Source organism: Tamandua tetradactyla, chromosome 5 (assembly GCF_023851605.1).
Source record: "Tamandua tetradactyla isolate mTamTet1 chromosome 5, mTamTet1.pri, whole genome shotgun sequence".
Lineage (NCBI taxonomy): Eukaryota > Metazoa > Chordata > Mammalia > Pilosa > Myrmecophagidae > Tamandua > Tamandua tetradactyla.
This window is the reverse complement of record NC_135331.1, coordinates 89,660,699-89,687,331: the sequence shown is the minus strand read 5'-3', so window position 1 is coordinate 89,687,331 and position 26,633 is coordinate 89,660,699. Positions and strand designations below refer to the sequence as shown.

The 26,633-nt window shown below is 57.7% G+C and overlaps 1 protein-coding gene across 2 annotated transcripts in view; it reads right to left on the bottom strand.

Moving 5' to 3' along the window:
• ITPR3 (inositol 1,4,5-trisphosphate receptor type 3) overlaps window positions 1–26,633 on the bottom strand; it is a 73,021-nt gene that overhangs the window by 13,492 nt on the left and 32,896 nt on the right. Inside the window, exons 7-39 of one of the 2 annotated variants that reach the window (XM_077161512.1) lie at window positions 26,422–26,505; window positions 23,619–23,765; window positions 23,235–23,330; window positions 22,705–22,755; window positions 22,433–22,575; window positions 20,979–21,078; window positions 20,715–20,875; window positions 19,963–20,104; window positions 17,713–17,874; window positions 16,948–17,120; window positions 16,295–16,414; window positions 15,697–15,879; window positions 14,440–14,691; window positions 14,205–14,349; window positions 13,627–13,768; window positions 12,758–12,957; window positions 11,623–11,752; window positions 10,968–11,025; window positions 9,674–9,839; window positions 8,607–8,771; window positions 8,449–8,523; window positions 7,873–7,998; window positions 6,941–7,063; window positions 6,659–6,859; window positions 5,422–5,673; window positions 5,024–5,149; window positions 4,772–4,897; window positions 3,433–3,553; window positions 2,700–2,890; window positions 1,849–1,997; window positions 1,465–1,573; window positions 1,169–1,259; window positions 899–1,068 (exon numbers count right to left, since the gene is read on the bottom strand). In XM_077161512.1, coding sequence (XP_077017627.1) covers window positions 899–1,068; window positions 1,169–1,259; window positions 1,465–1,573; window positions 1,849–1,997; window positions 2,700–2,890; window positions 3,433–3,553; window positions 4,772–4,897; window positions 5,024–5,149; window positions 5,422–5,673; window positions 6,659–6,859; window positions 6,941–7,063; window positions 7,873–7,998; window positions 8,449–8,523; window positions 8,607–8,771; window positions 9,674–9,839; window positions 10,968–11,025; window positions 11,623–11,752; window positions 12,758–12,957; window positions 13,627–13,768; window positions 14,205–14,349; window positions 14,440–14,691; window positions 15,697–15,879; window positions 16,295–16,414; window positions 16,948–17,120; window positions 17,713–17,874; window positions 19,963–20,104; window positions 20,715–20,875; window positions 20,979–21,078; window positions 22,433–22,575; window positions 22,705–22,755; window positions 23,235–23,330; window positions 23,619–23,765; window positions 26,422–26,505 — 4,680 coding nt within the window. The remainder of the gene's footprint in view (window positions 1–898; window positions 1,069–1,168; window positions 1,260–1,464; window positions 1,574–1,848; window positions 1,998–2,699; window positions 2,891–3,432; window positions 3,554–4,771; window positions 4,898–5,023; window positions 5,150–5,421; window positions 5,674–6,658; window positions 6,860–6,940; window positions 7,064–7,872; window positions 7,999–8,448; window positions 8,524–8,606; window positions 8,772–9,673; window positions 9,840–10,967; window positions 11,026–11,622; window positions 11,753–12,757; window positions 12,958–13,626; window positions 13,769–14,204; window positions 14,350–14,439; window positions 14,692–15,696; window positions 15,880–16,294; window positions 16,415–16,947; window positions 17,121–17,712; window positions 17,875–19,962; window positions 20,105–20,714; window positions 20,876–20,978; window positions 21,079–22,432; window positions 22,576–22,704; window positions 22,756–23,234; window positions 23,331–23,618; window positions 23,766–26,421; window positions 26,506–26,633) is intronic. The other variant, XM_077161513.1, reaches the window with a different exon arrangement.

Here is a 26,633-nt window from a genome sequence, read left to right as displayed (position 1 = left end):
TGCCCTGCGTCTGCTCCCCATGCAGCAGCCACGGGGACTCCTCTGATGTCTATGTCACATCTCTCCTCGCTTCAAATGCCTGCAGGGGCTCCTGTCTCACCCCCAGGAAAGCCATGGCCTCACAGTTCCCAAATGGCCCTCGGAGTGGCCTGCTCCCTCCCTGACCCCATGTCCTACCACAGCCCCCACCCACCCCACTCCCACCTTCCCCCCCTCCTGGCCTCTGCGCTGGCTGCCTCCGCTGCCCTGGACATTCTTCTCTGTGTGTCCACACGGCTCATCTCCTCCAGGTCTTCATTCAAATGATTCCTTCTCAGGGGTCCCCTGATCAGTCCATTTAAAATACAGCCCCCTCCAGCACACCCCCTGCCTGATGTATCACGACTGACATGCTCCCCATGTCATATATGGATTATATTTAATGACTGTCTCTCCTACTGAGATGGAAGTACCAAGGCAACACAGAGCTTTGTCTCTTTGGTTCACTGCAGAATCCTCAGTGCCTCGAACAGTACTGGGCCCAAGGATGGGGTGTAGGGTGGATTTAGCGAATGAATGAATGAGACAAAGCAATCAGAGGGGGCTTACAGGAAGAAGCAGTCCTTGAATTGGGCACCAAAGGCTAAGGAGGTTGTGAAAGAGCAAGGAAGGAGGCCCAGAGAGGCTGGGGGGCAAGAAGGATGGACACAGGATGGTGAGGGCACAGAGGCTCATGCCTGGAAGGAGCAGAGGGTAGGGTGGGGACGGTGAGGGGCGGCAGGACATGGGGGAGGGGGACTCGTCAACAGGTGCCAGCTGCCAGCACCCAGCCCCGCAGAACCCGTCCCGCCTCCTGAGTGGGAGGTGCCCACCCAGTAAAGTGAGCGCCCAGCATCCAGCACCCTGCCCTGGCACCCACCTGGATCTCGGTGTTGCCGCCATCCAGCAGGCGGATAGCCAGGCCGATGCTCTCCTGGAAGATCTTCTCATTTTTGGTGCTGGTAATGAGGTCACACACCAGCTTGGTGGCCCCCTCCTTGTCCAGGCGGCACTGGGTGGCCGTGATGGCTGACCAGTCCTGGTCCATGCCTGGAAGGGGAGCCCTCGTTTACAGGTGGCAGGGGGGATGGGGAGGGCCCTGGGCCCGAGCAGAGAGGCCACCCAGAGGCAGGGAGAGGGCAGCACTGACCGGCACCCGTGGGGTCTGGGAGGTCCCCCCGTGAGCTGGACTTGCGGTTCTGGAGGTAGTTTTGTAGCAGCATCTTGCGCAGCTGGTTGCCCTGGGGGAGGACGGGAGTGAGGCCTGCAGCGGGCACGAGGCCGCACGGTGGACGGCGGACGGCCGCACGGACAGATTCCAACAACGAACGCCTGTCACTTCAGGCCCATCCTGAGCCCCTGGCCGGTCCTGGGCCCCCGGCCGGTCCTGGGCCCCCGGCCCATCCAGCTCCGGCCCTCCTGCTGCCTGCCCGTCTGGGCACTCACCCGGTCCCCAGACTTGGTCTTCTTGAGCAGCATCTGCTGCAGGGTCCGCAGCACCTTGATGCACAGCTTTTCCTCCGACTCCATGAGTTCCTTGGTGTGCTGGATCAGCCTGGGTCAGCAGGGAACCAGGGGACTCTCAGGGCGCCCCGCTGCCCCCTCCAGCGGCTTCTCTCCCCTCCGCCAGCCCCTGGGGCCCAGCTGTCATCCTTCCCCAGGCGGAAACACCCCCAGGGCCTCTGTGCTGTGGGTCCATCTCCCTACCTGACCCTTCCTCGGCCCGGGCCACTGCAGCCCCATCCCCATGCCCCACCTTGCCCCCCATGCCCACTCCCATGTCCCGTCTGTCCCCATGGCTGTCCTACACCCAGCAGGCACCGCACTCACTTGGACAGGAAGCCCCCACTCTCGCAGCGCTGGTAGGCCTCACTGCCCTCCAGGAAGAGCAGCTCGGGCCAGTGCAGGACGTCCACCAGCACTGACAGCTCAGCCTGCACCAGGGGCTTCAGCCGCTCCTCCAGGGCCGTGATGATGTCCTGGGGTGAGCAGGGCAGGGTCACCATGGGGTGAGGAGCAAGGCTGCCCAGACCCCAGGGGTAGCCAGGGCTTGGCTATCGTTTCTCCCCACCCAAGCACCCAACAGCCCCATGGACTATCTGGAGACTTGTCTGGGGAGGTGGCAGAGCTGAGGCTGGAGCAGGGGCTGGCATGTTGCCTGAGGTACCCTATGCCCATGGAGCCACCTAAACACAGCAGCTCAGAGCCCCTGGCCGGGAGCCACGAGCCCTGCCTTTTCTCCCGGCCCCACTAGCTTGCTGTGGGACTCGGGGCAAAGCCCCTGCTCTCCTGACTGCGGCCCCCTGCCACATGTGACCAGTAGCCCCACACAGCCCCTGTTCAGCTGACAATGCAGCGGACGGCAACGTGTCAACTGGAAGGTATGGTCAGGAAAGGTGGTCTGGACCCTCTCCATGAGCCCCATTCCACTAGCTGGTTCCCAAGTTGCTCCCAACTCCCCCTGGAATGGCACCCCTCAATCCCCTGCCCCAGGAGAAGGGGATGAGCTGGCTAGCCTCTTCCTGGGGAGGTGTGGGCAGTACATGTAGGGACTCCCCTGCCCCCAGAGAACCCACATGCTTCCAAAGTGGGAGGACGGCTGAGTCTGCTGAGGGGCTCCCATGGGGACGCCAGGCAGTGTGGCCAGCAGGGGAGTTGGGAGGCAGGCCCACCCCTCCCACCTGCAGCTTCTCGATGATGTTCTTATAGTCCCACTGGTTGGCGGTCGGGGTCACGCGGGGGAAGGTGCGCGCGGCTGCCTTGTAGCTGGAAGCATTCCGCTGGATGGCGGGGGCACAGCTCACCCCGCTGCTGAGCAGCGAGCTGATGTGGGCGTCCAGGTCCATGGGCAGCAGGATGGCCCGGCCCTTGGCTGGGGTGGGGAGAGGGGTGGGGGTGCTGCAGGGCTGCGTGCAGGCTGGGGTCTCATCCTGAGAGGGGCGCCCGTTGAGGGCTGCCGGACAGGGGGGGCAGGGTCAGCTAGACTGAGGGTCTGGGTGCAAGGACGCCCACCCTGGTCCCCACTTAAGAGGCTAAGAGATAGTGTCTGCCTCTTGGTTCCATCCTGGCTCCACCCTGATCCCTGCCCTCCTCCCTCCCACCTTCCCTTTCCCCGTCCCCAACTCTCCCCAACAGCCCACAGGCCTCCCTCCTGCCTGAAACCACAGGCAAACACAGGACAGCTCTGGTTGGAGAATGTCACCAGCTTTCCCCTCTGCAAAACTAACTCGGAGGTGAAAATTCCTTCTCTCAATCACAGGTGCCAGTAAGATGCAAAGAAAGACTTACTGAGAACGGCGTGGGAGCAGTGCGGGGTGAGCCTAAGGGTAAAGTCTCTGTTTGGCGGGCAGGCATCCCTGTGGCACCGGGAGGGAAGGGGAGGTTTGGGGCAGGCCACGCTGCTGGCACACTCACCCACCATGGCGAGGGTGCGGATGCAGGCCTCCACGGAGCCTCGGTGCTGCTGCTGCAGCCACGGACACTCGAGCAGCCGCGTGGTGGACTGCAACAGCTGTACCACGATGGTGTGGTGTGTCTGCAAGAGGCCACATGACCCATGGCTGCAGCCCAGCCCAGCCCTGTCTGGACAGCCCAGCTCACTGAGAACGGGCGTGGGTGGGGAGACAGGGCCTTCGCCAGCCACCACGTGCCTTGGGGCCAGCTGGAAAAAGTCATCGCCTTTCTTCTCAGCAGTACACAACCTGCCCAACTGTGCACGGCAGCCCTGGAGGTGGCGCCCTCCCCCATGGTGCAGGCCGGAGCTCATAACCCCGTGGCCGACCCTTTCTTTCCTTTAAAAAATTTTCAGCTAAATTAATGTTGGGAACAGGTGATGCATTTACATGGTTCAAAAACCACGAGGTATGCTCTGAGAAGCCTCCCCCCGCACCGCCCCACCTTGTCTCCCCATTCCCCAATACCCTGTCCTGGGGCTAATGAGAGATGGGGAAAGCTGACACAAATTACCAAGACCCACAGTGCCAAAAGGGTCCAGTGGGGAGGGGCACATACGTGTGTCAGTGGGGGAGGATGGGACCCAGCATCTTTACCACTCGCAGATGCACTATCCCCAGCTCCTCCCCCCCGAGGTGCCCCTTGTTTGGGTTTTATTTTGGGGGGGGCAGCCCCTTGTTTTGGTTCTTTGTGTATCTGTCTGATGTTTCATTGCCATCTAGGCAGTGTCGCCCAGCCTCCATTTCATTCAGGGGGCCCTGAGTCTGTGAATGGGCTCCAGTCTGGGAAAGTGAGAACTGATTTAGGGGCTGTGACTGTCTCAGGGATTCAAGTCAGACATCTGCTCACTAGACCCAGAGCTTTTCCTCTTACACAGACCAGATATAAGATCTGTATACGCTCTCTGCGAGTCAGGTCGTTCTGATTACTGCTTGGCTCTGCTGCCTGCTATGGTAACTACACTCACCTCCGTACCCTCTCCTTATCTTTGGCAATTAAGTGCCTCTTGTCCCCTGCCACCCTGAGACCCATCAGACCCACTGAATTTAGGAATTCCTATTTAACGGTACAGTTCCCACCGTAATTCTTGGCCCACAGAAATGGTGAGACAATAAATGTTTGTTTTAAGCTGCCAAATCTAGGGGTCATTTGTGACACAGCATTGAAAACTAATATCCTTCTGCTATTTCTTTATGCAATTCAAGCAAACAGGAATATACATTCTGATCTCCCCCTTTCCCTACACAAACGCTGGCAGGATCAGCCAGCGCCGGGGCAGGGGGGCAGGGGAGGCGCTCACCTGCAGGGAGGTGCTATTCTCTGAAAACGGGGAGCTGAAGAAAGCACTGACGGTATCTAACACAACGGTCAGGACGTACTTCTCCAGGGTGGGGTCAGCCAGGCGCTTCTCACGCTTACTGCAGACCTGGGGCAAGGGAGAGAGATGCCAGGGTGATCCCACACATGGAGCACCCCACTGCCCACCATCCCCTCCGACCAGGCCCCGGACCCTGGAGCGCCCCCTCCTGGCCAGGCCCCCGCTGAGCCCCACCTGAGCCATGTCCAGGGTGAAGTTTTCAAAGAGCGTCCAGATGTGGTTGCTGGTGTAGATCTCCTTCATCTCCACCTCAGTGTCCACGTAGCAGTGGTTCACAAAGTTCACGTAGGCCATCTTCACCTGGGCAGCCAGGGCGGGAGGCCGGGTCACCGGGGAGGCCGCACACTCGGGCCCTCCCTCGCCCCACTTCACCGATGCCCCCCACTCACCCCCCAGCCTCCCCCTTGCTCCTCGGGCCGCGCCGCCCTCACCCTGCACCTCCCCAAGTCCTGTCCATGTCTCCTGATTTCCTCATCTCCCTCTTCCCATCCCAATACGGCAGGACAGACAGGCTGGGTCGGCGGCTCTTCTGCCCGGTCCTCCCCCACCACAGCCCCTCCCCGCAGGCCCACCTCCGTGATGCAGTCCTCGTGCGTCACCACGGACACCACGTCCTCCAGGGGCAGCAGGGAGGTGCACTTGATCTCGGTGTAGACGTTCTTGCCCTCGGCGCAGGCGGCCAGCAGGTCCACCAGGGAGATGTGGTACATGAGGGGGCTGTGCTCCTCCACGCCATCGCGGGCAGCCTTCATCATCTCCAGCAGGTGGGCCAGCGAGGCCTTGTCGTTGTAGAACACAACCACGTCGTCGCCTGCATTGGTCAGCTGCGGGGCGCCGGGGAGCCCACGTGAGGTCCCCGAGACTGCCGGGCCCTGGGCCCCCACCCTTCTCCTGTGCTTACCAGGGTGGGGTGGGTAAATGTGACTTTTGGGGATTCCCTGACCCTAAGGGTACCATGCGATGTCTCAGGCCCTCTGCCATTAGGGACACTGGTCCCTGGACCCAGAAAGTCCCACCTTCACCCTATGGCGAGAGGTCCCACCTAGTCCAGCTCCGAGGTGGCCTCCCCCAGGAAGTCTTTTCCAATCCCACCCCTCCCAACTCACCCCCTCCCTCCTCTCTGCTCCTACAGCAGGTAACTCAAACCCTCACAGAGTACATAGTGCAATTATGTTATTCACAGCAACATAATAAATGCCCACTAATAATTAATTAATAATTAACATTGCACAACACTTCTGAGACATCGTGCCTCATTCATTATGTCTTGAATCTCCCTTTAGTGTTTGTTCGTTTCTTCCTTGCACTGTAAGATGCTCGAGGAGAGAGACATGTCTGTTCCAGACTTAGACTCAGCCTTCATCTTTCATGTCTTCGGGTGACAAATGCTTATCGAATACCTACTATGTGCCGGACGCTGGGGCTCCAGCAATGGGCCCTTTGGGGGCTATGCAACCCATTCCCCAAGTCCTTGGCACACTGTAGATGCTTCATGAATTTTTAAATAAACAATGATAAGTGATAAATGAAGGAATGAGTGTTGGAGTTCTTTCAGGCCTGTGGTCTGAGTTCTACTAGGCACTCGCCTAAGGTCTTCTGGGCCCCTACGAGTTCTGTTAGGCCCACAGCGTGAATTCCACTAGACCCGCAGCCTTAGTTCTCCCTCTGTGGTCTCCAACTTGCTACTCCCCACTCCCCCCCCCCCCAGGATCCACCCCCCAAGTTCTTCCTCTTATGCCCCGCTGTGTGAGCCTCTAACTCTGGGGCCCACTGCTTGGTTCCCAGTGGGCCCCTGGGCCCCACCCTCACCTCAGTCATGATCATGTCCTGGCACTTCTTGACGTACTTGCCCTCGGCCTTGATGACGGTGTGCAAGAAGTCCAGGTACTGCACGTGGCGCCCGTGGGTGGCCAGCAGGTGCACGAAGTGCTGCAGCACGGGCTCGCTGATCTCAGAGCACAGCTGGTAGTTGTTCAGGAAGATGTGCTGCATGGTCTCCGCCTCCAGGAGCTGAGCGTCGGCAGGGCATCAGATGCGGGTTCCAGACCCTGCCGCCAGCCCGACCAGGCGCTCCCACCCCTCCCTCCTCACCCCCGGCGTGAGGAAGAGGTGCAGATGCTTGTGCAGCAGGGCCTGGTTGCCAGGGTTCCCCGCGCAGAACTTCTGCAGGAACTGGTGCGTGTAGCGCAGGATCTCGATCATTTTGGCATCACCCTGTACAGAGAGGACAGGAGAGGGTGCTTGGCCCAACCGCAGTGGGGAAGGCAAGGGCGAGGCAGGCTTGGGGCTGGGGCTAGGACCACCAAGAGGCCAGGTTTCAGGTGAAGGCTGAGCCTCCAGGCTAGTATGTGAGGGGTCTCTGAACTAGACAGAGGCTGAGATGATGATCACAGGTCTGAGGAGGCTGTGGCAGGGTAGCAAGGGTAAGGGGTCAGGGTCAGGTCAAGGTCAAGGGGAAATTTGGACATATCAAGATCAAGGTCAGTCCTGATGAGGGTCGAGGGTTGAGATGAGGCAGAGATTGGAGTCAGGGGCCAGAGTGCGCCTGTGGACAGGTCAGAGTAAGAGGTAAGGGTGGGTCCAGGGTAAGGGATCAAAATCAGGGGTCAAGGTGAGATGAGACCGGAGTCAATGTCATGCATGGGCCAAGGAGAGGCTGGGGTCAGATTAGGGTCAATGTGACTCAAGGTAAGGAGGCTAGGGGTCAGAGGTGGAGATGAGGCTGAGATGATCACGTTTAGGCCAGAATGTGTGGAGCAGAAGCTGGGGTCAGGTCAAGCATCAGGGTGAGGCTAGGATCAAATCAAGGTCAAAGCGGATCAGAATGAAAGGCAGAGGGTCAAAGGTTTAGGGGTCAAGGTGGGTCCAGGGACACACCAAGGTAAAAGGTCAAGATGAGGCTGAGTTCAGTTGGCAAAGGGGGGTTAAATGGTTTGGGTCAGGTCAGAGAGTTCGGGGTGAGGCTGGCCTGAGGTCAGAGGTCAGAAGTCAGGGGTCAGGATAGGGCTGGGCCATGGCAGCACCTTGTCATAGGGGATCTGCAGCAGGTCCAGCATGACCTTGTGGGCATCCATGTTCTTGAGCAGCCGCTGCTGCTTCTTCCTCATCTGCTCCCCAATGCCGCACATCTTGTTCAGCCGCTCCAGGATCTGGGGAGGAGTGGGGTGAGCCCAGGACCCCTTCCCTCACCCTCCCCAAGCTTGCCTTCTGCCCCGGCCCACCCACCACTGCCGGTCAGTCTCCTGCCCAGCAGAGCCAAGTCCCAGCTCACATCGGGACAGGAAGGGAGAGAGGAGGCGACAGCTGCCGAAGGAGCTCATCAGAAGAGCATGGGGCAGCACTAAAAACCCCAAATCCACCCACAGAAATACAACAATAGGACTGTGAGATGGAACTCATTAAAATTCTTCAGCTTTATGATAATTTCCTCTGGACTTGGACAGGGGTGTTTTCAACACGCAGGAAAAGCTGGAAGGTGTCCGCCTATTTGGAGGGTCACTGGCTAGCCAAGGGGGAAGGCAAAAGAGATGAGACCAGCCAGAGCCCCCCGGGCAGGAAGGCCTGGAGACCCCCATCGCTGAGGACCCTCAGACACTCACTCCCTTGACGATCTGGTAGTTTTCGCTGCTCTTCTCCCCAGGCGGGTGCAGAAAGGCTTCCTCATCCGTAGGCTGCTGGGGGGCAGCGAGGGTCAGGCATCAGCCAGGCACAGCCCCCACAGGCAGCCCCAATCCCAGCTCCCTGCCACCCCATTCACCTCCTTCTTGTCTTTGTTGGCACCTGCCTCCCCTTCCTCGCCTTTGCTGCTGCCCTTCTTGTCCACCCACAGCTCCGACTTCTCCACCATGGTCCGCAGCCGGTCCAGCTCTGACTTGATCACCTTGTAGTTCTCCACGTCCTGGGCTGAGATCAGCAGCTGCACCTGAAAGCCAAGGTTGGGGCTGGCCAGTAAGACCGGCACCCCCAGTCCACTGACGCTTGGAGAGCTCTTGGAGTCAGCTGCCTCCTAGGCCTCCCCTCTTGGTGTCTCCCCACTACCATCTGTTCTGCTCCATGGAGCCAAATCCTACTCAATACTCACGACCCTGCTTCAAGCCCACCTCCTCCAGGAAGCCCTCCCAGATGGCCACTTGCCTTCCTGCACTCCCTCCCCTGAGATGTCACATCACCGGGCTTCATGACTCACAGGCACATGCCACATGCTGCAGCAGCCCAGCACTTACTCAGACCTCAAATGGGAACAGGGCAGAGTGGGGCATTTTTGCATTCCCAAATGCTGGCTGAGAAAGGTACCTGAACCCTGAGAAGCCAGGCCTGAATTTGACCCCACTCTGGGTCACCGGGCAAAGGGTGAAAGCTCCCTGAATATTGATTTCCTCCCTCTGGGAAACAGGAATGTGAGTAATAACCACATTGTCAGGACTGTTGCAAGAACCTAGGAGATACTGCAAGTACAATGCTCAGTACCTGGTATGCAACAAGCACTCATTAAATGCCAGTCCTGAGAGATGACATGACACCGCAATATCAAAGCCCAGTCACTCTTAGCAAGCAGTGATTCGAAGCCCTTGAGACAGGTGCACCTCACAGAGTTTGCAAACTGTAAAGTGCGGTCCCCATTGGTACTAAGAGCAGGAGAATAAGGTAGAGCTGAGACTGGGTCTTCCCCTGTAAGGAGCTCAGAAAGGCTGAATGACCTCCCGCCTGAGCTGGGTGTTCACCTCCAGCGCAGGGACCCGTGCACGGCCAGGCGGGCAACCTGCTCGGTACAGGGTCCTCTGGCCCCCCTCCCCGCCTGAGGACCAGGTGCTGGGGATGGCACACCTGCTTGAAGGTGTGCATGGCCTCCTGGCGCTGGCTGAAGTGCTTGAAGAGCAGCTGCAGGGCCCCGGAGACGAGTGGCGCGTAGTTGTGCATGGTGAGGTGGATGAGCACACGCAGGAACATGCGGCCGCCCTCGTCGTCCACCTCCAGCATGCTGCTTGTCTTCCTGCGGGGAGCCAGGCACGGCTGACACGAGCCCGCCACCCACCCCCAGCCACACACAAGGTGGGGACAGCATTGGCAGAAGCTCCGCCCAGTATACTGTTTGTTTTAAATATTGCTATTTTCTCACCTATTTGTAAACAGCCACTGCCTGAGCTCCTAAGAGACCCCATGTCCCCGGAGACCCCCCCCAAAAAAACCTCCCCTGGATTAAGCAACCTCCACGGGGACTCAGGGATGGAAGTCAGGACCATGAACAGAGATGGGAAAACCATCGCATTTTGGACTGTCCCAGTCTCTAACCAAAAGAAAACACGTCCTTCAATGAGCAATGTTAAGAACCAAGCTGCAGGCGTATCAGCGGTTCCTGTGACTCTGTCAGCCGTAGAAATCACAGATGTTTTCACATCACTTTAGAGTTGTTACAGAAATCACCAAGTACCATTTACACTCACTGCTACTTCGAAATGACAGTACCGATGACACCTGCCACGGCAGCTGGTTAGCTGATGTGTTAATACAGAGGCACCTATAGTACTGTCACTTCAATTTTTTTTTAATATTTTGATAACTATGTTTCAATGTCATCAGTTTCCTTTGTAATTTCATGTGTTCTAGTTTATGAGTTTTGGAATGCGATTCTGAGCAGGCTTTACCAGAGCCAAAGTGTGGCACAGAAATAGTTGGGGCCGGCCTCCTGGGGTGATCCTTCCCCACCCCAGCTGCTCAACACTGGCAACAGCCCTGGGGGCAGGGGTCACCCTCTGCAGAGCTGGCTGCGTACCCCACACACCTCCTTCCTTACTGGGACGGGGCGAGGTCTTCCAGCTGCCTGACCCAAGTCCTTTCGCACAGAGGCACAACTGCCCCGAGCAGAGACAGTGGAATGACTGGGATGACACTGGGACCCAAGCGGCCCCTACATCAGTAGGGCTAGGCAGGAAAGAGCGGGGCAGAGCACAAAGCAGGGGGGCGTCTGGCCCAGAGGCTAGTGAGGGTTGCAGAGGGAATGACAGAGGGGGGATGGGCCAGCCCCCAGCCTTAGGAAACTCAAACTGTCCCAAGACGGGGTCTCCAGCCTGTGTCAGCTTCACCCACTCACACACCACCCCCATCTCGACCCTGGCCTCACCCTACTCCGAACATGGCCTCTGCCTGCTCTCCAATGCGGTCCAGGTTCATGTTGGCAGCTGTGGGGAACGAGAGGGGGCAGCTGGGGGCAGGTGGGGGCTCCAGGAAGTTGGGGAGCATAGGACCAAGGGAGCAGGGGGAGGTCCAAACTACCCCTTCCCTGCACTGGATGGGGGGCAGCCCTCTGCCTGCCCCACTCCATCCCTGCCTGCCACTTCCCAGAGGGTGGGGGTTCAGACCTTCCAGGGCAGAAGGAACCAGGACAGGACCAGGGCAACCCCAGCCGCCCTGCAGGCCCATGCTGGGGTGAGTGAGTGCAGGGCTGTCATCAGGAGGCCCAGGCTCCGGTCTGGCTCAGCCCCTGGCAGTGTGGCCTCCGGTAAGTCCCTGCCCCTCTGCAGGCCTCAGTTTCCCCACTAAGGAAATGGAAGGAATGATCCCTGCCTTAACCTCTCAATGTGGCAATTAAATGACGCAATAGAGCAGAAAGCTCTGCAGACTGGGAAAAAGGGGCAGGTCGGGGGAGCTGGCCCGGAGGTGGTGTCTGTCCCCCAGACTCCACCCCACTGCTGTGTATCCCTGGGCAGGTCACACAGCCTCTCTGAGTCCTTTTCTCAGCATGAAGGGGGCTGAGTGGGGAACGGGGTGGGACCTACTGGTGGAGTCGAAGGCAGGGGCCGTGCCATCAGCCCCGCTGTCCTGCATGGGAAACACCTCCACGAACTCCTTCTTGAAGACAGACAGCAGGTAGGAGATGCGGTAATCCAGACGGACATTGAGGATGAACTAGAGAGGGTGGAGAAGAGGATGGGGTGAGGACCACCCCAAGGCCAGAATGCCATTCCTGCCCAATGAGGAGTAGGTTTTTTCCTGGAACAGATGTTCAGGGATGTTCTGGAAGTTCTCAACCAAAAACTGCAGACCTCTCCACTAGAGAAACCTCTGCCCAGCTCCTGCCCCAAGGAGGGCAACTGGCCCCTCCTCTGGGAGGCCCCTCCTTCTCAGGCTGGATGCCAACAGCAAAGGAAATTAAGCTCCCCAGGTCCAAGGGTCGACTCTTGCCCTCCCATCCAGTCCTGCCAAAGAAGGGGAAGGGGAAACTGAGGCCTGTGGGTGGAGTGGGAGAGAGGCTACTGGGTGGGGACGGATGCGGACACAGGGTTTATCCTTGAATGGGTGCAGAGCCTCTGGCCTCACCCCAGAGCTTGGATCTGGAGGCCCCAAGCCCCCTAAGTTAGAAGGCCCCTCCTCTGACTCCCTCAACCAGGCCCTGCCCAGACTGGGACCCCATGGAGGTCACTCCCCATCTGCTGCTGTCCACAAGGTCAAAGCAAGGGTCCTAATGCTTCCCCAGGGCCCTAAAGGCCCCGTCTCCAAGTGTTGCTGGAGAGTCTCAGAACAGGGATAACTGCCTCCACCCCAGCAGTTTGCAAATCTCGGGCTCAGCTTCACAATCCCTGTGTGGCCTTGGGGAAGTGCCCCATCCTTTTCTACTCTCATCTGTAAAACAGGAGGACAGAGCTAGATTTTAGAGGGTATCAGAATCGCCTGGAGGCCCTGCCATAGGAGAACTGAATTTCCGATTCAGCAGGTCTGGAGGGTGCCTGAGAATGTGCATTTCTCCCAGGCTCCCAGGCGAGGCGGATGCCGCTGCTCCAGGGGGCACAGTGTGAGAACCACTGGGCTAGACAGCTGGCCGTCGCGGAGCCTGCCGGCATCACAGGGGCTCCCCCTGCACAGCCGCCCTGGCCTCAGCCCTGTGATGCCACTCCCACGGCCCGGCCCTGCCACCTGCAGGATTTCCAGGATCTTCAGCTTGGTCTCCATCACCACGATGTCCTCATTCTCCTCGAACTTGCTTCGATCCAGTGGCTCAGCAGCACCGGCACCAGCGGGCAGGCTGGGGGCTCCAAAGACAGACTGCTTGCGGCTAAGCACCATGGTGGACATCATGTGCCCCACGCCCTGGATAGACCTTCGCACGTTCTTCCCTGCGGGGCACAGGGTGGCAGGGGGTCGTGGAGGGTCTCCCCGGAGCGCACCCCCCCCCACCGCCTCTGTCAGCTGCAGGGCAAATTGGCGCTAAGGCAGAGGCGGGGCTACAGAGCTTTAAGCCAAAACTGGAGAGAGGATGGAGAGAGCCAGGACAAAGGTGAATTATGTGCAGATGGGGGAGAATTCCCAGGCGGGACATCACGGGAGCTACTACAGAGCACACACGGTGGGGCACCGTCTGTGGGGAGTGCTGGAACTCGGGGGTCAGTCCTGGCCCATGTTTTCCACAAGTTTATCCTGCAGAGCGCAGGGCCGTGGCTCCTCCCGCAGGCTACGCCTCCCTTCCTGCCCCGTAACTGGCTGTCTCTCCTCTCAGACTGTGGTTCCATGTGCACAGGCCTGCACCGCCATCTGCTGCGAGGTCCCTGAGACAAGGCCCGCGACTCCCCCCTCCCTCATGATCTGTCCCCAGGGTCAAGCCATCTGGAAGGCAACTGCCCCTACAGGGTCTCCACCCCCAACCTCTGGTCCTGCTGAGGTGGGAAGGGGTCCCAGATGCCCTCTTGCAGCACAGCCAGGAGGCAGGGTACCCAGCGGGTTGCTCAGAGAGGGTTTCCCGAGCTAAGAAGAGATGAGGAAGCGAGGGGGTGGGCTGCCCGCCTCACCGGCCGCGTCCTCATAGGCCTGCAGCATGGTCGGGGCGCCCTGCACACAGTCGATGATGCCCAGCAGAGTGCGCGTGAGCCGCAGCAGCTCGCTGAAGCTGTAGAAGCCGAAGTAGATGAGATTGTGCGCCAAGCTGACCACCTGCAGGGAGGGCGGGGCCTCGTGAGGGCGGGGCCTCGGTGGGCGGGGCCAGAACTCTCCAGACCAGAGCCAGGCAAGCAGGAAAACGAAAGCCAAGGCTGAGTGAGAGTGAGGAGGGCGGGGACCCCCAGAGGCAGGGTTGGGTGGAAAGCAAGGACCTGGACACAGGCTTCGAGAGTTCCAGACAAGGGCAGCTCAACCTTGGTGGGTTATTCGGCAAAGGAGGCTTGTGCCCCAGATGGGGCTGATGGGGTGAGGGGGTAAGAGGGGGGCAGGGACCCCCCACTTGGGGAGTCCCAGCCATCCATGCCGCTGGGGGCACTGAGGGAAGTGGGGTCACAGATACCACAGCCCGCCCCTGGGTGCAGAGTGCGGCTCAGGGAGGGGCCAAGCCAGAGCCTCACTCACCCCCAGCCCCCAGCAGCCCCCCGCCCACCTCAAAGGTGAGCTTGTTCTTCTCCTCATTGGCAAAGGGCACGGCCTCGCTGACCACGTTGTTCAGGTAGTCCTCCACGAACTCCATGGTGCTGGCGAACTTGTTCTTCTTGTCATCTCGGGAGGCATTGAGGTTGGAGTCGTAGCTGGGCAGGGGGTGGGGAGCATAAGGGTCCCTGCGACCCCGCAGGGGTCCCACCCCAGCCTCGCCCCACCCCCACCCCCACCCATCTCACTCCTTGATGGTGATGGCCGTGGGGATCTCAGTCCAGAGGCGGGCGAACTTGACGGGCGTGACCAGCTCCTGGGGGTCACGGTCCACGTGCACGTGCAGCATCAAATGGCAGAAGGAGGCCCGCAGGTCAAAGGGCAGCATCTCGTCAGCCATGCACAGGAAGATCAGGTCGACGCCCAGCTGCTGGGAGATCTCGTCGATGGCCAGGTACTGCCGGTCCAGGCACATGCGGGCAAAGAGCTTCAGCTGGTACCTGCAGGGCAGGGAGGACAGTGACGGCCTGGGCAGGTCGGGGCTGGGAGGAGCACGAGGGCTTGGGTCTGGGTTTGCTGAGGACTGGATCGAATGGCAAAAGGGCTCTAGGTTAAACTACACACTGGCCGCCATAACGGAAGGGGCACAATTCTGAGTGAGAGAGGCAAAAGGAGAACAGGCTGTAATGCCGAGGATTTGCGATCCTCTCCCCCCTTCCTAGATGAAAGATGTTTTGCTGGCTCAGTCAGGATAGGTCTTTCTGGAGCAGATCCAGAGGGTCAGTTGAGACAAAGGCTGAGAACGGAGGAAGGGTGAGAACTAGCCTAGGGCAGGAAAGGTGAGGGTGACACAGGGTGGCAGAAGGGAGGGGGGGCGTTGAGCAGCTGGTGAAAGGGGTGAGGCTTTGGTGAAAGATGCCAAACCGAGGGCTGTGGGAAGCTTTGCTCTGCTCTGTGAGGTGCCGTGCCCTCTGCCTCCGCCTCAGAGACCTGCGTCACCTACCATGGGCCCTGTGGCCAGGCGGCCTGGGCTTCAGCGGCAGCCCCACTGCTCACAGGTTGTATAACCCTGAGAAAGTAAGTTCTTTTACCTCCTAGTGCCTCCAACCTCCCGATTTCACAGTGAGGGTAACCACAGAACCCAATTCCTACGGCTGTTGTGAGACTTAAGTGAGTGAACAGGTAAAGTGCTTAGAACTGTGCCTGGTATACAGTAGGCATTAAATAAAAATGTTTGTTTGTTTTTTAATATATGTTTGGAGACAGGTTCAGGTTCCTTTAAGCCTGGTTGCTGGTGAGCCTGGCCTCACAGCTGCCCGCTGTTATTTGGGGTATGCAGCCACCCTTCACTTAGTCCTTCCTAGGTGGCCGCTGCGTTGCAGAGGAGTGAAGGCAAGGATGCCCCTTCAGAGGAGGCAGAGGCCCTACCTGAAGATGTTTCGCCTCATCCCCAGGCAAGGGTTGGCAGAAGGTCCCAGGAAGGGTTGGGGGGCGGGTGAGCGCACCTGTAGTAGCTGAGCACGTTCTCATCGTGGGCATTGCCCGCCCGCGCCTCCTGGGCCAGCTGCCTCACGCTCTTCTCGTGGTGTTCGTTATTCTTGTCGGTCCACGTGAGCCACACTTCCTCCTCGGAGTACTCGATGCTCAGGTACTCGTGGGACTGGGCCATCTCCTTCACGGGCCGAAGCCTGCAGACCACCACGCGGCACGTGGAGCCGGGCCCGGCACCCACTCCCAGAAGCCCACCCTGAGCAGGCCCAGCCCCTCCCCACCCCAGGGCTCGCCTCCCGGAGCTTCAGCCGAATGCCAGCCCAGGCTCCTACGCTACCCTCCCTGCAGCACCCATTTCCACCTGGGGGCCGCTTCAAGGGTGGGGTTCCTTGGCCCATTCTGCTCTGTACCCCCTCCCCAGCTGCGCCCCCCACAGTGCCAAACTGGGCACTCAGTAAGCATTGGGTACAGATATGCAGAGAACAGGGGTGCCGGCAGCATGCTGAACCCCAGACGGCACCCAGGTTCTGGGGCAGCTGAGGGGGCTGGGGGTGAGGTGGGGCTCTGGCTGAGGGACCCCAGGCTAGGCCCAGAGGTGCACAGGTGGCTCACTCGGTCCGGATGAGGATGTCGCTGTTCTTGGCATCCAGCACACACTTGCAGATGAGCTCCTGAGTGACGGGGATAGCGATGTGGTTGGACACGCACAGGTCGGAGAGGTAGTCCAGGAACCTGCAGTGGGGAGCACGGGGGGGTGCCGTGGACGTTCAGGGGCCAGCACCCGGTGGGGACGAGACCCACCTGCTTTCTGCTGGCCAGCTGGCGGCACCACCTTCCCCGGAATCAGCTGACCGCTCCTGCTCCCTCCCAAGGCTAGGAGATGGTGAGAAGGGTGCTGCCTGCCCAGGGAGGGGCAAGGCACAGGCTGTCACCCTGGGGCGGGCGGGAAGGCCAGGCGGGAGCTCATGTCAGAGCAAAGGAGTAGGGGCAGGGATGAAATTTCTTCCGAAATTTAACAACTGCTTCGTTGCAGGCACTGACTGGCACCAGGGAAGGGTCTTGGGGTCCTCCTGCTATCCCAGGATCAACACACTTGTCGCTGCATTGGGCCAAGTCTAGGCGGGGGTCCCAGGAAGGAGCTGGGGACGCCGGGGTCTCAAAGAGGTGGCAGTATATGTCCAGAAGCATTTCAATATTTTAACGACCCGCTCCCGCAGACGTTCCACCTGGGGCAGGGGCGGGGGGGGGGCGGGGGGCGGGCCCACCTGGGCTCCCGGTTCTTCCGCACGAGGCTGACAAAGGTCTCCACCTCGGTCTTGGTGATGTGCTTCTCCAGGAGCTTGCGGTTGTTGTGCAGCAGGGCCGTGATGGTGTCCTCTGCCAGGATGTCGTAGCCGATCTGTGACTGCATCATCCCAAACTGCTTGGCGATGTGCTCCTGGGGGCCCACGGGCTGCGGGTCACGGGGAGCCCCAGTGGGGAACGGGGGCCCAGCCCTGCTGCAGAACACTGCCCCGAGGCCCTGAGATGGGGGCCCCGACTCGGGCAGGGGACCCCACCCCCCACCCCCAATCCTGGAGAGGTGGAGGGCCGGGACAGGAAACCAGCTCTGGGCCGCCAGGATGGCTGATATGACAGCATTATTTAGTTCGCGGTCTGTCTCCCCCGAAAGAGTGAGACTTCCACCAGGGCAGGGACCCCGTCTGACTGGCTGGACGCGCTCCACAATGTGGGGGGCTCAGTGCAAAAAAAAAAAAAAATTAATGGTGGGGGTACCTGTTTAAAAATGACTAAGGATTTCAAAAGAGTTACAGCAAGAGAATTAAACCAAGCTGGGGGTCCTTTCTGAGTCACACCCCATGAAGCCAGCCCTGCTGCCCGGGTCCCCACGTCCCCCCTCCAGTGCCTAGAAGGGTGTCTAGCATGCAGTGCGGGGGTCTCAGTAAGTATCTGCTGAGCGAATGAGGGTGGGCAGGTGGGCGAGGGGCCGGGTGGCCGAGAGGGAGACTGAGGCAAGGGAGGCGGCCCACCTGGTTTTTGCGGTAATCATCCTGGGAGTGCCGCAGCACCCGGTAGCACAGGCGGAACATGTGCTGGTAGGGAGCATTCTTCTGGTCTGACAGTTCCTCCAGCCGCACCAGGGGGCCCTCACCCCCCTTATCACGGAAAGGAGCTTTCAGGATGCCAAAGATCTAGGGGAGCAGGGAGTGTGAGAAGGGGTGCCCCCACACCTGCCCATCCCCCCAATTATCCCAGGAACCGTGAGCCCCACCGGCTCGGCCCCAGAGCCACCCTCCCCCCGACATTAACCCTGAGCCGATTCCGAAGCTGGACTACAAGGCCACCCACCCACCACCGGCCCAGGTCCTGGCCCCAACCCTCCTGCTCCTGGCTGGAATCCCAGCGCTGGCCGCTGCCCACCCCTTCCCAATGGGAACTCTCATCCCAGCTCAGATCCTGGGCCCTGCTTGGGCTCTAAGGTGAGAGCTCAGGCTCACAACAGCTCATGGTGCAAAACTAAGAGAAAAGGCAGGACCCGTGTAGCCAGAGCATAGGAGACAAGACACAGGCCTGGCCTCATCAAAAACAAAGCAAAACAAAGCAAAAAAAAGTGTTATTACAAAATTTTTTAAAAGGCAGAGGGTGGGTGAGAAAACCATTCTAGGACAAAAACCAAAGACACAGAATGGAAAGAGAAAATTTCAGAATAAACATTTGGAAAAAATAATTTAAAAAAAATTTTTTTTGAAGTACCAGTTCTCATTCGAAACAAAATAAGCTTAAAACACACATGCACAAACATTTTGTGGAAGTTAGGGAAATTTGATATGGAAGTGACATTCTTGCTAGTTTTCTTAGGTGTAATTATGGTACTGTGGTGACAAAGGACAATATCTTTATTCTCAGGAGATACACACTGAAAAATGGGGGTGAATCCCATGGGCCCTACAACCGTTTTTTTCTTTGTATGCTGTATGGTGGGGGTCACATTTCATTCTTTTTCCACGTGAGTATTCCTTTATTGCAGCACCATTTGTTGAATTTTTGTTTTGTTTGTTTTTTCCGTTTGTTTTGCTTGTTTATTTATTTGGGAAGTGCACGGGCCAGAAATCAAACCCGGGTCTCCCACATGGCAGGCGAGAATTCTACCACTGACCGACCGTCACACCCCACCTGCAACCTATTTTGAAACACGTGGATGGAAGGATGGATGATAAATGGTTACATAAAGCCGGACTAGCAAAAGGGTACCAATTGCTGAATCCAGGCAGTGACACAGTGTTCGTTGTACTGCTCTTCCAATAGTTTTTCAGTTTGAAAGTTTTTATAAGAAAAATTGAGAGAAAAAATGCTTAAAAATTTTTAACGACCAGTTCTGGACTGAAATATCCTGAGTTCATATTGTGGCCCTGCTACTTCTAGTTGTACAATCTCAGTCAAGTTATTCTAACCTCTGTGTGCCTCAGTTTCCTCACCAATAAAATGGGGATAGTTAAGAGTGCCTCCCCCAGGGTTATGAGAATTAAATGAATCAATATGTGTAAGGCATTTAGGACAGTGTCCGGACGTGATACGTGCTCAGTAAGTACTAATTTTAATAAGGCAGGTATAAGACAGCCAGAGAGAATTCAGCTCTACTGATGTTTTGAAAAGACAAAATAAAGTGTCAGTGGCTGAGAGATTCCAAACAGAGTTGAGAGGTTATCCTGGAGGTTATTCTTATGCACTATATAGATATCCCTTTTTAGTTTATGATGTATTGGAGGGGCTGGAGGGAAGTACCTGAAACTGTAGAGCTGTGCTCCAGTAGCCTTGTTTCTTGTAGATGATTGTATAACCATGTAGCATTTACAGTGTGACTGTGTGATTGTGAAAACCCTGTGCCTGACGCTTCTTTTATCCAGGGTATGGACAGATGAGTAAAAATATGGTTAATAAATAAACAAATAATGGGGGGGACAGAGGGTAAAATAAATCGGGTGGATGGAAATACTAGAGGTCAGTGAGAGGGAGGAGTGAGGGGTATGCGATGTGTGAGTTTTTTCTTTTTATTTCTTCATTCTTTTTCTGGAGTGATGCAGATGTTTGACAAAAACAATCAGGGTGATGAATACACAATGTATGGAATATATGTGTATGAGGATTTCTCAATTAAAAAAAAGAAAGGCACCGTGTTCCGCAGTCGGCCCAGCCCCCTCCTGAAGGCCCGCCCCCGGAGCCCCCGTGACCCACCCCCTCCCGAAGGCCCGCCCCGCAGCCTCGTGCGCCCACGCAGGCACCTGTTTGAGGATGTTCTGCTCCCTCATCAGCTTCTGCCGCTCCCGGTTGGGCTTGGTGACCGTGACGTCCAGGACGTTCTGCCCGTTGTTGGGGACGTCGCTGACAAAGAACACCAGGTCCTCCAGCAACTGGATGACAAACCTGGGCGAGGGGCAGCAGAAGTGACAAGTGTGAGGCACCGAGCCTTAGAGCGCCCTGCCCTGCACACATCCCCCCACCGGGCAACCAGCCCTTCCCAAAGCACAGCTTACATGGCATCTCGCGCGGGCCCTGTGGCCCAAAGCACAAAGCCCATCACCGTGACTCAACTTCCCTCCCCGGCTTTACCCTGAAACATACCTCTCGCCTACCCACCCTGCGGTCCAAAGTGCCCCCAAGACAAAGAAGGTCAGAACATTCAAATCTGTAGAACGGAGCTCCTCAGCACAGACAGGGTGTTTGGTGCCAAGGGGCCTGCATTTCCATCCTGACTCTGCCACTTCCTAGCTGTGTGACTCTGGGCAAGCCCCTTAACCTCTCTGAGCCTTAGCCCCATTATCACAAAACCGAAGGCTTGGCCACAGGGCTGGTTCTGGGAGTGCATGAGCAGCTCCCAGTGTCAGGGGCCTGAGTTTCAGCCCTCACCCCCATCTCCCCAACCCTGACCCCACCTGCCCCAGCTTCTGCTTTGCGACCCCTTTGTTCATGAAATGCAACCCCGGGAAGGCAAGACCGCTTGGGTGACACGGACCACCCAGCCTCCACGGCCCACCTGCGGTCATTCTGGCTGATGAAGCCCTCGTTGAGCTTCTCCACGGCGCTGGCCAGCATGGAGCTGGCGTCGTTGGCAAAGTCCAGGTCACGAATCTCAGACACAGGCACCGACACGATGGCAAAGGCCTCCTTGTCCTCCTTAGTGGGGCAGGTGCCCAGCTGCAGGGACAGCAGGAGTCAGCAGGGGACACACTCGGCCCCCTGCCACCTCCCCCTGCTGCCCACACCCACCCCCCGCACCCTCCCAGCCGGGCGGCCGCACCATGAGCCGGATGGGGCGCTCCTCCTCAACGTCGATGGGCGCGTTGGTGCTCTGGATCCACGTGTTGGTGCAGAGGTGCCGCAGCCGGACATAGGAGTTCCTGCAGGCAGGGGCATAGGCAGGGGCATGGGCAGCGCCGTGGCATGTGTACTGACCGGCTGGCCCGGCCGCCCACCCCACGGCTGCAGGCCCTCCCCCATGGTGGATGCCTTCCAGAGACGGGGCCCAGGGACCCCTAACTCCTGCTCCAGATGAGGAGCCCGAGGCCAGAGAAGAGCGGCCAAAGGCACGCTGCGCCTCGCCCTGTTCCAGCTGCCATCCTTACACAGGACCACATGCCCTGTCTGTTATCTCCAAAACCCAAAATGCTCCAACAACCGAAGCCTGCTTGCAAACTTGGGATGAAAATTCACTGGGCAAATGAGGCTGTTTTTAGGCTATGTATCGCTTTTAGCATTGAGATGCGGATGTTTCACAGTGGAAATATTCATGTCTTTGATGATTAAATATAAAGCTGCTTGTCTAAAATGAAAAGTAATCTGAATTCCAAAAACTCTGCACCCAAGAGTTTTAGGGGAGGTTGTGTCTGATGCTCCTTTTATCCAGGGTATGGACAGATGAGTAAAAAATATGGATAATAAATCAATAAATAATAAGGGGGACAAAGGGTAAAATAAATTGGGTAGATGGAAACACTAGTGGTCAATGAAAGGGAGGGGTAAGGGGTATGGCATGTATGAGTTTTTTCTTCTTTCTTTTTATTTCTTCTTCTGGAGTGATGCAAATGTTCTAAAAAATGATCACGGTGATGAATACACAACTGTGTGATGAGATTGTGAGCCATCGATTGTACACCATGCATAGAATGTATGTGTGTGAAGATTTCTCAATAAAAAAACAGAGTTTTAGGTGAGGGCTCATGGGCTTCTATTTTCTCAATTAATTCTCCCAGCATCCCCGCTGATGGGTAAACTTAATATTCTCCTTTCACAAATGAGGAAGCCCAGCCCCAGGGACTGAGTAACGGGCCTGGGGTTGGTTAGTAAATGCTAACGCTTGGATTCACACCCAGGAAATTTTGGTCGGTTTCTAGAGTTTAAGAGTTCACGGGACCTTAAAGGTCAGGGAGTCCCACCTCCCACCCTGCATTTGGATTCCCTGCGGGGCCAGGCCCTGGACCAGTGGCCTGTGCTTGAACACCCAAAGCGGCTAGGGCAGGCAGATCAGTAACACTTGCGCGGCCCGTCTGGTAAAGCAGGGAACATGAGGCACGGGCCCAGCATGGGTTCTAGCAACCACGCATCAGCCATCAGATGACATTAGGTCACAGAGCTGAATGCCCAGAGGAGCAGGACATGCAAGGACCCCGGGGCCAAAGGACCTCAGCAGGACAGAGGCGCGGGGGATGCAGGGAGCCCCAGGGCCAAGGAGTCTGGGCACCCCAGCCAGCCCACCTGGGCACAAAGGAGTCTGTTTTCTGCAGCGTGGTGGGGTCCAGCTCAAAGAGGGAGGCGATGTCGTTCCCGTGGGGCACAGCCACCAGGCGGTACTTGATCTTCTCCCCAGCATTCCTGCGGCCTGGGCGGCCCTGGGCACCCTGGAGTGAGGACCCCAAATCAGGCAGGCGCCCCCTCCTCTCAGCCTCCCTGAAATCACCTGGGATCCCACCTAAGGGCCTTCTTGCCACAGCCCCCTCCCAGGGTTAGAGGGTGGACCTGGTCCTCACCGATCCTGCCGCCTTGGGATCCGAGGCGTCACCCTTGTAGCTGGGGTTCTCCTGGACAGAGACATGAGATGGGTGGGGGCAGAGGTACTGGACAGCAAGCCACACCCACATGACCCCATCCAAAAACGAGACCCTCATAGGGCTGGGGCAGGGGTGCGCCCCTTCATGGCCCCCTCCATATATCCACAGATGAACACACACAAATACACACCAACACACACAAATGTCCCAACACACACATGCCTGTGCAGGTGTGGACAGATGTGGATGAAAATGTAAGTTCCACAGAGCTGGGAGAATTATGAGCCCATAATAGTGCCTGGCACATAGTACATGCACAGGAATAATCACTAGGTTTATTTATACTTGCACATTTATTTGGTAATATTTATTAAACAAATGCACAAATGCAAATAGGCCTGGGTGCATAGGCCCATGGGCCTGTGTGTGCACAGATATGGGATTCGTGCATGCCCACGTGCGTGCACACCCAGCCTGAGCTCCCACATGCCCTCTGCCTCCCCGCTTACCTCAGCAGCCAGGTAGTTGCCGGTGGCCAGGTGCTTGAATCGGTACAGGCCGTTCCAGTGGCCAGCTCCTCCACGGCAGGGGTCATGATGGACCACCTGGGATGGGGGGTGCAGGGGTGAGGCGGGATGAACACAGCCCAGGTGGGGGAAGCAGAACCCCCAGGGAGAGACCCCTCCAGGGGGCCTGGAGATCCTGGGTGGGTGGGGGTCTGGCCCCTCCCTGGCCCCCTGCCACCCTGTAGGGCTCAGGGGAGAGATGGGGGTTGACTTCCTACCCTCCAGGGTGATGGGGAAAGGAGGGAGGGGCAGAGTGGGGGCTGGAGAGAAGGGTGAGTTTTAGGTGTGCGAGCAGGGGTGGGTCCCAGGCAACAGGTGGGCTCTCACCTCCACCTCCCAGAGGGCATTGGAGCTGGTGGCGGAGGTGGCGGACTGGCGCAGCGTGGTGCGCAGGAACACCTGCAGCTTGCCCTTGTACTCGTCGCATGTCAGGAACTTCTCCTGCTCTGCGTGGAACAGCCGCACCACGTCTCCCTGCCGGCAGGAGGTGCGGGCTCAGGAACCACATGGCCAAGGCCCCTCCCAGCCACAGGCTGCAGCCGGCAGGGCCCCTCTCGCTCCTCCTTCCGCAGCCAACAAGCAGAGGGTGAGCTGCGTGCTAAGCTGCTCCCTGCTGAAGGCAGCATAGCCAGGGGCCGCCCCCTCAGCTGGGCACTCTGCCCACAGCCTTCATCCAGGACCCTAAGTCCAGACCCCTTAGACAGCCAGGCTGGGCTCTTGCCCTGAGCCCTCCAGTATTCTCATGTCCAAACCTAACCTTGAGCACCTCCCCACCTGCACCTCTGGGACTCCCACTTGGCCAATAAAGGCCCATCTTGAGTTAGCCTATCTGTGACGGCTGGAGGGATCTCACCCTCCTTGGGTCTCCCCAGACCCATGACTGCACCTCTCCAAGGGCCCCTTCTGCCCAAATATCTGTAGTCCATGCTCATTTCTTTTGCTCCCCTGCTAGGCTGGAGCAGCTGGAAGATAGGGACATGGCCCATTCATCTCAGCGGCTCCTGGGTCTGCATTTATAGACTGTGTGACCTTCCTTGGTCCTGCACTGTCTCTGAGCCTGTTACCTGTTCTGTAAAATGGGAATACCCTGACCTACTTAGCAGAAATTGTGAGGATTGCACTAACATGCCTGGGGCAGTCAGTGTATACCAACCACGTGCCAGCCACATGGACTTCCCCACTCGGTCCTCACACTAACCCTCTTGGGTGCAGGCATTATTTCCCCCCATCTTATGGGTGGAGAAACTCCAGCAGAGAGAAGGTAGTATGTCCACGGTCATAGAGTAGTGGCACGGATGTGAATCCTTGCCGCAGCTCCCAAGCCCACACCCTAATTTCTCCACTACACGTCCTCCCCAGCACGCCTGCTACCTGGCAGGTTCTCGGTGCACGACCACCACTGCTATTATCACCACTAATGGCATTTTCTGTCTTCCCTACAAACCGAACACAGCACTGAACACAGAGTACTCAATATCTGCAGAACTAATGCATAAGTGAATGAGTGAATGAATGAAGTTACACACATTGGGTCAGGTGTGTAAGAGTCTAATGACTTATGTGCCCAGGCAGTGTGAGGTGAAAGCAAGAAAGAGATGGACTTTGTCCATGCAAGTCTCTTTCCCAAGATGTCTGGAATCTAACAGAGAAGCCATGACAGATCACTGAAAACCATACCAGGCAGCACCTCGGGATTTGGCCCAAGTGAGGTTTCATTTTCTATGTGCTGCACAGATTCAGGGCTGAGAGGCAGAGATCAGAATGTGCAGTCAATGAGAATTGTATGACTTTTTTCTTTTTTCCTTTTTACTTCTTTTGCTAGAGAGATGCAAATAGTCAAAAAAGATCATAGCAATGAATACACAACTATGTGATGATATTGTGAGCCACTGATTGTACACCATGTATAGAATGTTTGTATGTCAAGGTTTATATGTTTGCTTGTTAAGGTTTGAAATAAAAATGTTAATTAAAAAAAAAAAAGAATGTGTAATCAGGGAAGGCTTCCAGGAAGAGGTGGTACAGGGGCTAGACTTTGACGTGTAGATGCGTAGGGTTAAGGGAAGGAGGAAGAAGGCGTCTGGACTGAGCGTAGTGGGCAGGAAAAAGGTGGGAGATGGCAGGGAATGAGAGTAGGGGAAAGTGAGGTTGGGCAGAGGACAGGCACCAGGCTGAGGGGGTCAGGAAAGTCAGAGAAGCTTGACTGGAGAGGAGGGCAGAGGGAGCCACTGCAGGCTTCTAAGCAGGGTGGGTGAGTGAAAATGGGGCTCCTGCGGGTGGCTGCTTGGGCCTGCGGTCCCTCTAACAAGTATCTTGGCCAAGCCCACCAGCCTCTTCCCCTAGGTGAAGAGCCCCCACCCTCTCGGCCACCCCCCAGATCTGCCCTGCCAAAAGACCATCTGCCCCCCAACAGGCTGGTTCCATACATGCCCTGCAGCCCCACTCACAGAAACCTCTGAACTCTCCTCTCTCCCCCATGTCTGGTTTTCAGGGTTTCTCTGATGGTCTCTCCAGCTGCCCCAGAGAACTCCCTGTGTCCTCTGATCTCCCAAAGTCTGCACTGTGGTATTTCCCAGCCCACCCTGCCCCCCAGCAGACTGGTCCCCTCCTAGGCTGCCGCCCCCTACTCTCCTAGTGCCCACACTGGCACGTCATGAACCCACGGCCCAGGTGATGCCCCGGCCTCAGCAGACAGGGGCATCTCGCTTCCTTGCCAAAGAAGGCGCAGGACCAAGGATGGAGCCTCGCCCAGGTCTTTATGCAGCAGAAGTGGGGGAGGATGGAGTGCTTCAGGGATCCGGACCTACTCCAAGGTGGGGCAAGGTGAGGGCAATGGGGAACCCCCAGCTCACCGGCACTCCCTTAGCAAGAAAGAGGCCAGCTAGGATTCAGAGAGGATGGAGTGGAGGTCCTGAAGACTAAGAGAAGGGGCAGCTCAGCAGGGCCAGGTAGGTGGGGCCCTGTGGCCGGAGAGGCAGGCCGGGACAGAGCCAGGGGAGGGGATGGGGTGCTGGCAAGAAGGCCAGCAGGACGCAGAGCTAGGGGGGAAGACAGGGGGAACCGGGGAGAGGGGCCTGGGCGGCCAGGCAGGCAGGGCAGTTGAGGGGGGTAGGGGGTCTCCCAGTCTTACCCCTTTCAACACCTCCTCCAGGTGGTCCCGAAACTGCATGAACAGGTTGATCTTCCAGCTGGTGTTGCAGTTCACTGAGTTGACCTGGGGAAGGACAGAGACCCATGATCCAGGACAGAAACTCAGCCGCTGGGCAATGGGGCGGTGCTGAGGGTCCGAGACGGGGTGAGGAGAGGAACCAGTCCAGTCCCCCTTAAAGCACAAGAACAGGA